General features: G+C 34.1%; 1 protein-coding gene across 2 annotated transcripts in view; it reads right to left on the reverse strand.

Annotated features, from left to right (window-relative positions):
- Positions 1-12,726, reverse strand: part of KLHL1 (kelch like family member 1) — a 340,600-nt gene that overhangs the window by 134,022 nt on the left and 193,852 nt on the right. For both annotated transcript variants that reach the window (XM_008686635.2, XM_008686634.2), the window contains one exon: positions 7,432-7,644. In XM_008686635.2, coding sequence (XP_008684857.2) covers positions 7,432-7,644 — 213 coding nt within the window. The remainder of the gene's footprint in view (positions 1-7,431; positions 7,645-12,726) is intronic.

The raw sequence follows: 12,726 nt of genomic DNA on the forward strand, positions 1-12,726 counted from the left end.
AACAAAAACAAATTAAGAAGTAACAAAGACCAGTAATAGACTGTGTTAATGTGTTTGATTAATTTTTGCCTTACTCATTTGTAAGAGTTAAAAGTTTTTCTTTTTTGTTTCTTTTTCCTTTGTAAAAATAATATACATAATACACATTAATACTGACAAACATGGAATATTGTCAGATTTATCAGGGAGTAGTTTACCTATGCTTGCTTTGGAGAAGTGAAACAAAACAAAACATACAAATTACTCAGGAGTATAATCTATTTGTATATCTTACATTGTGATTTATGAATGCTCTTTTTATATTGATTTGTTCTTTGTCACTTTGGTTGCTTTTCATTAGGGTTTTTAGTTGTGGCTATAATTTTTATGGACAGTGGAGTCTATGTCACTGTTATCTGATCAACTATCATATTTCCAATGGAATAAAATATGTTGATAACTTCTCCCTTCTCATGTTGCTAGTATTACATAAAGAATATTTTGGGATAAATTAATTACAGCTTTGCATAGAATGAATTTATTCTTATAAAATAGAGGTAATATCTGTTTCCTTAAGTTACACTCTTGAGTTTCCTTGTTATTTTGCTATTTTTTATTATTAAAGTAAACTATACTCCTCTAAGCTTAGGCAATAATTTGTTGTTTCATTGCAAATGTTTTTTTTTTCCTTTCACATTTTGTTGCAGAAAATAAATGTTTATGCACATAAACACACACACTGCTACATATTTCTTTTAAGAGTCAGTAGGTATTCTGGTTTGCAAGACCTGAGAAATCTTTATCCTTGTTGCCTCAAAAGAGATAAACAATACCAATTCCAAGATAGGAAGCAAAGTTTATTTGTATATCTCTAACCTTCTAAATAATCCCTGACTATGATAAAACTGAATTTTCCTAAGGACCTTTTGGCTTGACTATATATAGCATTGAATTCCCTTGATTTTTGAACAGCATGCTTCAACTTTCCAGACCAAGCATTAGAAAAGAACCCACCAAAAGTTGGATAGTTATGTGTACTTTTAAAGTATGTATATAATAAATAAATATTTATGTACGTATTACAAGGATACATCTTGTGAAACCAGTTAAAACCAGTGGAAATGATAGTTACATAATGTTAAAACATGCTTATTGCATAGCAACTTATATTCTTGTGTTGCATCTTTGTAAGAGAAAATAGCGAAAAATGATTAAGTCAAATTGGGTAACCTCCGTGATGTGTGTGTGTGTATGTGTGTCTGCATATTTATACAATCACTCACTCTCTAAAATGAAATTTCCACATTTTTTCCATCCTGCTGAAATTTTTAAACCTCTGGGTATTCAAGAAAAACATAGAAACTATTATGCAAAATTCTATTCCTCACTTATTTAAAAAGACAATAGAAGTCATTCACTATTTCTTAGACTATAACTCAATTATGTATTTCTTTCATTTTGCCTTTTCCTCTGGTCTTCTATGCAGCAAAGCCAACTGAATTTATTTCAGTGTTAGCTGTTATATTTCAATACAGGATAAAATAGACATTTCACTTCTGAGTCATTTTATGTCTCTTCTTTTATTCTTTTCTGAAGCTCATTTTGTCTACTATTGTTCTCAACTAAAATCCATACTGTCTACCAAAATTTATAGCCTCATATTTTTCTACACCAAATTACCATAATTTATAAATAACAAAGAATATCAGAATAGATTTTCTCTTGTGAATTTAAGAAATAACTAAACACAGATACACATAATGGGTGTAGTAATAAAAAAAAAAAACGAGAATGAAGATTGTGATAAATGATTAAACTGAAATCCACCTAAGTCAAGTTGGTCAATTGGCCAATGAGTATAAGAGAAGACTATTACCATAGCCTAGATTTATTATTTGACAATAATCAATCTTTTAACATGTTTTCTTTGTTGATTAAATCTCTGTCATTGTGTTTATTTTTACCTTTTTTTTTGAGCTCTAGAAATTGTTCTATGCATTTACTAAATAGAAACTAGAAACTCATAGCTATAGAAGTACTCACAGTCATTTAGTTTAACTCTATCCTGGAAGCATATATTATTTATTTATTTATTTATTTATTTATTTATTTATTTATTTATTGTTTTAAGCATCTCTAAATCTCATCTTTTCTACTCTTGCCCCGGTCTGTACTTGTTATGTTTTGCTTAACAACATTATAAGCAGCTCACAACAGGTCTTCCAAATATTGTTCTCTCACTTACCTGAAACCTATCATTTACATCTACAGGAATTATCTTACAAAAACATAAGCCAAATTCTTCTCTCAAGTCTCCTTCAAAAATTAGCCTACTTATTTTTTCCTTTTGAAAGTAAATTCTTACCTCACGAGAAAAATGGAGACTCTCCCTCTTTTAAATATCGTTAGTACTTTAAAATATAATATTACATTTTATATAACTATTAAATATATATACATATATATATGCACACATATGTAGAGCGAGAGAAGGAGAGTGCGTGCACACAAGCAATATATATTAGGGGCAAAACCTATATTTAATAGCTCCAGGATTAAGAAAAAGGTGTTTCCTGATCATCATAATAGCTTTTCTTAAGGAATATAAGATGCTTAGCCACTTTGAAAGTTCACATAAAAGGCTGGAAAATCCTAGACTTGATTAAACTCTTTTTTAGCTCTAGTGAGACACTGAATTAAATCTGATGCCAACCGTACAAGTAAATACTGCACTCATTTCCTCTCAGTGGAATAAGAACCACATTAATGTCAGATACATCTAGAGCACAATCTGAGCTGTACAACTTAATAGGAAGATGGCTATTGTGTTGATTTTCCATTTGTTCATTTGTCAAATGGTAATAATAATATTTACTATTTAGGGATAATACAGAAATTAAATGAAACAAAGTATATTATGTTTGGTAACTAAAGAAAGAAATAAAAGCATGTTAGTTCCTATTCCCCTGTTCTTACTTCACCAATTTTTTTACAGGAAGCTTCAAAATCTGGGTAGAAATGCTTATAAGAACATGTAATTCATTAATATTAGTTAAGGAAGTGATAGCCCCTCTTATATCCCAAATATTTTATGAACAGAAAATGTTTTACTCTGTCTTCCTACATGACTAATTTGAAATTATATATAAAGTTATGTTTCTAATGCCCCTAATTTGAGAAATAAGAAATAGAAAATAGACACATGCTATATTTATGACTATTAGATGCTGTAGTAAGAGTAAACAAAAAAGTCTTTTACTAGCTAGTTACACCAAAAAATGATATCTTATTTTCTAATGTTAATAAATATTGTTTCACTAAGTAAGATGAAGCAGCTGAGCCAATAAGAATTAAAACTCCATTTGTACTGGGTAGCCTTAGTAACAAGTCAATAGGATGTACGTGTCTGTTCTAATGGAATAGCATAGATGGATGTACAGGTATAAGCGCATCTCCCATTTTTGATGACAGAAGAGTGGGGGAAGAGTGTATTAAGGAAAGGCATATTGTGAAAAGATTGAGCCCTGGTCACATTCTTGGCCTCTTCCGTTATGTGTCCGACTATTTATAATTTTTTTTTATATCCATGATGATTTTTGACCACTGGTTTAACTTCAAGCTCCCCACATTTCTTTTTTTTTTTTTATTCAATTAGCCAACATACAGTACATCATTAGTGTAGTGTTCAATGATTCATTAGTTGCATATAACACCCAGTGCTCATCACATCATGTGCCCTCCTTAATGCCCATCACCAGGTTACCCTATCCCCCACCCACCTCCCTTTCCACAGCCCTCAGTTTGTTTCCCGGAGTCAAGAGTCTCTCATGGTTTATCTCCCTCTCTGATTTCTTCCCAGTTTCCACTCCCTTCCCCTATGATCCTCTGAACTATTTCTTATATTCCACATATGAGTGAAACCATATGATAATTGTCTTTCCCTGATTGACTTATTTCACTTAGCATAATACCCTCCAGTTTCATCCACATTGATGTAAATAGTAGGTATTCATCCTTTCTGATGGCTGAGTAATATTCTGTTGTATATATGAACCAGTATATATGAACCACATCTTCTTTATCCATTCATCTGTTGAAGGACATCTCGGCTCCTTCCACAGTTTGGCTATCATGGACATTGCTGTTATGAACACTGGGGTGCAGATGCCCCTTCTGGATTTTGGGGTAAATACCCAGTAGTGCAATTGCTGGGTCATAGGGTAAGTCTATTTTTAACTTTTTGAGGAAACTCCATACTGTTTTCCAGAGTGGCTGTACCAGCTTGCTTTGCTTGCATTCCCACCAACAGTGTAAGAGGGTTCCCCTTGTCTACATCCTCTCTATCATTCATTGTTCCCTGTCTTGTTAACTTTAGCCATTCTAACTGGTGTAAGGTGGTATCTCATTGTGGTTTTGATTTGTATTCCCCTGATGGTTAGTGATATGGAGCATTTTTTCATGTGTCTCTTGGCCATTTGTATGTCTTCTCTGGAGAAATGTCTGTTCATGTCTTCTGCTCATTTCTTGACTGGATTATTTGTTTTTGGGTGTTGAGTTTGATAAGTTCTTTATAGATCTTGGATAGCGGCCCTTTATCTGTTATGTCATTTGCAAATATCTTCTCCTATTCCGTAAGTTGCCTTTTAGTTTTGTTGACTGTTTCCTTTGCCATGCAGAAGACTTTTTGTCTTGATGAAGTCCCAAAAGTTCATTTTTGCTTGTGTTTCCCTTGCCTTTAGAGACGTGTCTTCAAGAAATTGCTGTGGCCGAGGTCACGAAGTTACTGCCTGTGCCTGTGCCTCTAGGATTTTGATGGATTCCTGTCTCACATTGAGGTCTTTCATCCATTTTGAGTTTATCTTTGTGAATGGTGAATGGTGTAAGAGAATGGTCCAGTTTCATTATTCTACATGTGGCTGTCCAATTTTCCCAGGACCATTTATTGAAGAGACCGTCTCTTCTCCATTGGATATACTTTCCTGCTTTGTCAAAGATTAGGTCACCACAGAATTGAAGTTCCATTTCTGGACTCTCTATTCTGTTCCACTGACCTATGTGTCTGTTTTTGTGCCAGTAGCATGCTGTCTTGGTGATCACGGCTTTGTAATATAGCTTGAAGTTGGGCATTGTGACGCCCCCAGCTTTGGTTTTCTTTTTCAACATTCCCCTGACTATTCAGGATCTTTTCTGGTTCCCTACAAATTTTAGGATTGTTTGTTCCAGCCCTGTGGAAAATGTCGATGTTCTTTTGATAGGGATTGCACTGAATGTGTAGATTGCTCTGGGCAGCATACACATTTTAACAATGTTTATTCTTCCAATCCATGACCATGGAATGTTTTTCCATCTCTTTATGTCTTCTTCAATTTCTTTCATAAGTGTTCTGTAGTTTCTAGAGTACAGATCCTTTACCGCTTTGGTTAGGTTTATTCCTAGGTATCTCATGCTTTTGGGTACAACTGTAAATGGTATTGATTCCTTAATTTCTCTTTCTTCAGTCACATTGTTAGTGTATAGGAATGCAACTGATTTCTGTGCATTGATTTTGTATCCCAACACGTTGCTGAATTGCTGTATGAGTTCTAACAATTTTGGGATGAAGTCCTAGCCTCAGCAACAGGCAACAACAACAACAACAACAAATAAAGACATTCAAATTGGCAAAGAAGAAGTCAAACTCTGACTCTTCACATATGACATGATAAGCCCAAAAGCTCCCCACATTTCAGCAAACAGTTGTAAGGGGTGGGCAATGGTCAAAGGTACCAATTGCCACAGCATCTATCAATGGTTAATGGCTGTCTACCTATTACTGGCTAATAGTGTTCATTGGCCATTTCTGTTCTGGGAGAAGATCCCCAGGCTCTAAGGATATCTGGCATCAGAACCTAGGATGGAAGATTCAGAAAAATCCAGTGCTTGGTTTCACAATTTATTTTTTGTTTAATTACCTAAATGCATTTCTCTTCCTTTTTAAGATGCTGGTGTTAAGATAAGCTCATATAATTTGCTTAGGCAGGACTTCCGTAAATTCTTCTCCTCTGTTTTTACTGCTTTATTCATTTCAGCAGCCAAATGAAACACAATCATTCCTTTATTTATAAAGCTTCATTTGTTTTCCCAATTTTTGATACAGAGTTGTTTTTTTTAACTTTCCAATCTTAATATATAACCATAATTCTCACTTCACTTATTAACATGTACTTGTCTGTCATTCTTTCCCAATGTCCTAATTCCCTAGCTTACATTCTTAGTAATATATGGATTAGTGAAAGTGCTGATGGTAGTATGGAGCCAAGTGAAGGATCAGGCGAATGTTATAGGCCCCTCCCATCCCCCAGACAAAATGTATACACATAATTTTATCTATTATTTCAGAGGTAAGAGCTACATTCAAGCTTATTTCTGGATAGCCTGAGAAGGCAAAAACCCAGATTAACATTGTTGTGCATAGATAATTTTGCAACATCACAACTTTAAGACATAAGACTCTACATCAGAGAAAAATAGTTACTCTTCTTACAAGCTGAATAAACTTGTTTTTACCAGTTCACCTGTCCTACATAACTCATCAGTAAAATGAGGTGGTTGGTTCACTTAGTGTCTTGATTCTCCTTAGCTCCAATTATTAAAGATTCCATAATCCCAACTGCTAAATGCTGTTACTTCATAATTGTGTATGATTCAGTAATATGTCTTATTCATTTATTGAGGTTTGAAATCCTGTGTATTGGGTCTTAAAATGTAACCCAAGCACGTGCTTTCACCAGAGAATGATCATATTATTGCATCATAGGATATAAAGATAGAAATAGATAAATAGGTAGAATAGATAGATCCACTGATCTCCAAAATAGGGAAGAAGGGAATTAATTGCAACATTTTAAAAATCTTCTAGTTACTGTATTGAAATGTTAAGTACTTTACATGTATTATCTAATCTGATTCTCACAAAACTTTTGTGTGGTAGTACAATTTTATTTTATAGATGAAGAAACTGGATATCAGAGAAATTAAGTGACATTCTCCTAGTCATATGAGCATGAGTCAATATGTGGCAGAGATGAGCTTCAGACCTATTACCCGTCATTTTCCATCACCAAATTTTCCTAAAAAAGATTATTTGACTAAACCTAAAAAACAAAAATGTGAAGAAGAGTAAATGGGTTGTGATGTTACTTTTTTTTAAAGAACTAAACAATTGTAAGAAAATGGTAATGGAGAGGCATAAAACTTAGGGACTTTCCACTTTCAAGTGTGTGTGCATGTGCGGATGTGTATACCATAACGTGTATTAATTGAAAATTGTTATTTTACCAAATGCTTTATGGGTATTATTACATGTTCTTTTAAATTATTATTATTATTATTTTTAGTTAGATTTTGATGTTACTTTTAACATAGGATTTTTCAGTGCAGAGTAGCTGCTAACACAGCCTCGCTTACAGTTACCTGTGGTGGAAGCAGCGGCAGTCTTATAAAGGCAAGAAGCATACTCAAGTCATTGCATCGCCTCTGCATGTCATACTTGACCCACATCATTAATGCATGGAAGATGGTTTCTTCATCAGGAACATTTACATCATCGCTGGCCAGGAGTTTATGGAGCTCCTCAGCTGGAAGCAGTAAAAACTCTTGATTTCGCATAACTTCCATTATGTTTTCCTGCAGGGAGAAAACATCTTGGCATAAATTTGGCTTCACTTTGATTTGGCTGGGAAAGCATCTCAGAAGGAAATGAGAAAAGTCGTCAATAACCTTTGTTCTCATTATAACATAATCCTTGAGACTTAATCCTTCAGAAACTGGAAGCTGTTAAAATGAAAGCATCGTAATTGTAATTGAAGTGTAAATGTATCAGAGACAGCACAGATCTTGTAATAACTGGAGGATTATAATGTTGAGCTTTGTGAGGCAGGCAGAATGTACTAAGTGATTAAATGTTCAAGTTTCAAGTGGACTGCTATGTAAGATTTGGTGACTATGAAGAGAATAGCATTTCAAATTTTTTAAAGCTTGACTACATACAGATGAATCAGAAAAGGGGAGCCAGATTACACAGGGAGTAAGAAACACTGTAAGATGTATCATCGTTTATTTAGAAGGGAAAAAACAGGACAGATAGGCCATAGAAGTCGCAAAAGCACATATGTTCCACCCTTTTATTATCTCTCATACCTCCCTCCTTTCATGACAATTTCTGTGGCTTAATTTAGATTCCCATTTATTTTCTTCTAGATTGCTGCCATAACCTTCTAATTACTCTGCCTGACTCTATTCTTAGCCTCTTTACTGTATCCTTATACTCATGCTAGAATGACAGTTCTACAACATAAATTTCATGGCATTCCTCTATAAAGTTTTTCCTTGGTTTGGTTTGGTCCCCTTTTGTCCTTTGGTTCAAATCTCTTGGTTAGAACACTAATTATTTGTGATCTGACCTCTTCCTCAGTTGAAGACTATACTTCTTAACCTTTCTTGTATTCTAGTCACTATTACTTACTCTTTCAATTTAAACCATCCTGTTTGACATGTCCCCCTTCACTCATCTATTGCTTAAAATGACTTTTATGCACCTGTTTTCCTAATTTCTGCCATTTTCCAACTCTCAATTCAAAAGCTACTTGTTATATCTGGAACTCTCAAGCCCTCTATTCACTCACATTGGATCTGGCTATTCCATCCACCGTGCATGCACAGGGCATGGTATTTCTATCTCTAAGACAGCAATTACCAAACTGTGGCCTAATCTCCAGTGCCATTAGGGGTCTTATGACAATCTTTAAGCTCCTTGAGACAAACACCTTGACAATTGACCTTGCATATCTAGATCCTGGAACACAGCAGGTGAACAGTACATATTTATTGAATAGATGTGTTGGTGATCTTTGTGGAGAAAAATAAAATTCTGGAAATAGTACACAGCAGTGCAGTGTTTTTCAAATACAGTTTTAAAGTGATTTGTCAAAACCCTTCTTATATGCTAGCAGAGAGGCTTTGGTGGTGGATGTATGTTAGAGAAGACAGAGATCTGACTGGCTGCCTCTTTTTTTCCACCTCCCCCCATGTCTCAATTCCAAGGAAAATATAAGTAAGGTTTCTCAGATCATAGTTTTAAAGGCACAGTTGTGGTAGAAATCCCAATACGTGCCTACTGTAGGAAAAAACCTGAAGCAGATGGGACGAGATCTCTTCCCCAAAAAGCATGTGACTATGCTACTGTGCTAATGCTGACTAGAAGATTCAGCCTGTGGCCGTTACTCTCTGTCAGAGCAGATCGGAACCTATTTTCTAAAAGAGACCTGACCCACCTTTTGAGTATATCCTTGGAACTGAATCCAAGACTTGAGGTGCCTTCAGCTGTCACAAAAGAATGTCAACTTTTACTTTCGTTCAGGTCATTTGTCCTATTTACTTACATTTGATTGACATCACAGAATAGCTGATTTCCTGGAAATTTTTGTCCCCTGTGCTTCCTCTGTGCCTAATACAAGTACTATGTAAATTATAGATGTCCAATATCTCTTTACTGAATTAACCAATTGAGTGTTCGGAGATGTGGGGCCGCCAAGTTTCTTTAAAGGATTCTAGTAAGATAAAGATGTTTTTCAAGAATCTTTGAAAGATTTTTTGTCCATCCATTTTTCCAGTTACTGAAAAATCTATGCCTCTATTAAACTACACACAGAATGGTAGAGCTAAACCACCAGTATATAGTACAGGGTACCATAAAAAAAGCAGGTCTATGAAACTCTTAGTGGTGTCTATCAAAGATATTGTTTAAAGCATATTTCGTTATATTTTACAGTGGCCTCTTTATGATGACCCTTGGGAGAAAATTTCTTGCAGGTTTTAGTAGCAAGAATAATTGCACTTCTCCTGAGTAAATTGGTTTACTTTTATCATGGATGTTGTAAATTATGAAACTGATCAGATTTTTCTTTTTATTTCGCCTCTAGAAAACTTAGAGTTAAATTGAAATCTATCTGTTAGGAAGGCTATAGCCTTTTATAGTTTGATTTCTTTTTCAGAAAGCTCCAAAATAGTTTCATTTAATATCACTACAGCAGATTTTCTTTTTTTTTCTTTTATCCCTGCATCTGATTTAGAGTATATTCTTATAATTTCATATCTTTGCAAGCCATACTACATTTTTGAGAATAAGCCATGTGGTTTGTAAAAACTGCTATAAATAAATTGGACATTAGGAGCTAATATCAGATATTACTGGATCTCTCATACTGGTCCATATATTATGTTGTTCATTATTTTTTCATGTATTTATTTATCTAAAGTTCTATTTGCTCTTTTTGTTTGTTTGTTTTCTCCATTAAGTCTCCTTTTCATGATACCCTGCCTAATATTTTCCTGTTTTTTGCAGTCTAGCTTCTGGAAATTTTTATGTTTGATTCACTAAAGAAAAAATATAAATTCACACTCATTTCCTTAACACTGCCTGTGCGCCTCACTAACTCCTTGTGTGAGATCAAGTAGGGAAAGGCATCAAAATTCCTTGGCCTATTTACCTTTTGTACAATAACTTTACTTTAAATTTACTCAATAATTCATTCTATATAGATTTCCTGAACACCTAACATATGGTCCTGGATAATTGTAGCAGGAGAACAAAATGGATTTGCATCAAAAAGCTTACCACACATGGGACACCTATAAAATGTGCAGTGCTTAGAAAATGACTTGTCAACTCCAGAAAAGCAGGTTTTTCAAATGGACCTAGAATATTAGGTAGGAAGGTAAATTAGAAAATGGGAAATGGGAAGATACAGTATTAAAACTAGAGGAAAGCATATAAACAAAGACATAATAGCAGGTAATATAGTATAAAGTACCATATTTGGTATGTCAGTTTGATTAAGAATGAGCACAGAAAAATTGTGAGAAATAATATTGAAAGGGTAATTTAGACCATATAGTGGAATAAATTTATTCTAAAACTTTGACAGTCTCTCCATTAAATGGGAATATATCTATACATATATCTTTTACACATAGACTGAACTATTTATTATAAAGGAAAATTTTATCACCAAATTTAAGTTGCCACTACCTAAGACACAAGCAATCTTTATTAATTACAACAAGACTAAATTCTACTATCTTTTCTACTTCATAATACTTTAAGTAATTTTGCTAGTTATAAAAAATATACACGTTTGCTTTCTAAGCAGAATTTTCTTACCCATTGTTATTTAATTATTTCCTGAATTTGACATAAACATTTTCTAATATTAATTTTCTTTTATCCCTTAATTATGTTATTGTCTTCTTCTTCTCCTATTATTGGTAATATATCAATAATTTGAAATTCCAGTAGAAATTCATTTTCTACATCATTTTAAAAGTTCGCTAACAATTAATGGTAATATTAGGTCAAGGAGAATATAAATGAATCCATTCAATTATCATATTTTAGCTATTGATTTAATTTAAAACATGGGTATTAAATTATAGTAAAATATTTCATTAATGTTCAAATAATTTCAACATAAACTTTAACAGTGTTTACTCCATTAACAGCTACTAAAATACAATACATTATACACTATTATGGTTAACTCAAAGAAACTGCTTTGCTATTAATGTCTACTGAATTAAAATCTATGTTTCACCATCTTGCTCTTTGTGACCAGAGGTCAGTTAGAAGAACCTCCTAATCACCACTTTCAACATTATGTTGGGAAGGTTAATCCTTTGCCAGACCACCACAGAATCTCTGGCCTGATTCCAAATCACCAGAGGCTACGAAATTCATTTAATTGCCCATCTAAAGAGTTATTGGTTAGAAAGATGTATTCTTAGGAGGCTCATACTATCAAGTAAATGGAAAACTGAAAGAAGAGCCTGAGACTTGCCCTGCATCCTCTGATTAAGGCTTATTATACAAATACGAAAATGTAAATTTTAGGTCTAAAGTCTGATTATAAAACTATAATTCCTTGCATCCTTTGCAAGGGAATTTCTGAGAGTTTCTGATATATGTGTGATTCTATTATTGTCAAGGACAAGACTGAAAAATGCATATCTTGACTTCTGAAGAAGTTACACCATGTACCAGATTGAGTAGTGCCTCCCAACACTTCACATCCACTTGGAACCTCATAATGTGACCTTATTTGAAAATAGGGTCATTACAGATGTAATTAGTTAAGCTAAGTTAAGGCCATACTGGATTAGAGTGGGCCCTAATCTAATTACTAGTGTGCTTAAAGACAGAAGTAGACACACAGTGATGAGAACACCATGTGAAGACAGAGGTGACAGAGGGAAGAAGTCCATGTGAAAGTAAAGATAAAAGTCATGCTGCCACCAGCCCAGGAATGCCAAGGATTGTTAGGAACCACCAGAAGTTGGAAAAGGCAAGAAAGGATTCTCCCCTAGAACCATCAGAGAGAGCAAGCTCTGCTCACACCCTGCTTTCACACTTTTAGCCTCTAGAACTATAAGAGAATAAATCTCTGTTGTTTTAAGCTACCTAGCTTTTAATCCTTTGTTATTGCAACCCCAGAAAAATAATAAATATCATAAGAGAAACTAAAAAAAAGGATAGTTATGTTAAAAACTCTCACATAAACCTAAGAAAGTATAATTATCTCCAATCTTTTATTTTTTTAAAGATTTTATGTATTTATTTGAGAGAGAGAGAGAGATAGGGAGAGAGAGCACAAGCTGGGAGGAGAGAGAGAAGTAGGCTTCCCCCTGAGCTGGGAGCCTGATGCGGGGCTTGAT

This window comes from Ursus maritimus, unplaced genomic scaffold (assembly GCF_017311325.1).
Source record: "Ursus maritimus isolate PB19 unplaced genomic scaffold, ASM1731132v1 scaffold_10, whole genome shotgun sequence".
In the NCBI taxonomy this organism is placed as follows: Eukaryota; Metazoa; Chordata; class Mammalia; order Carnivora; family Ursidae; genus Ursus; species Ursus maritimus.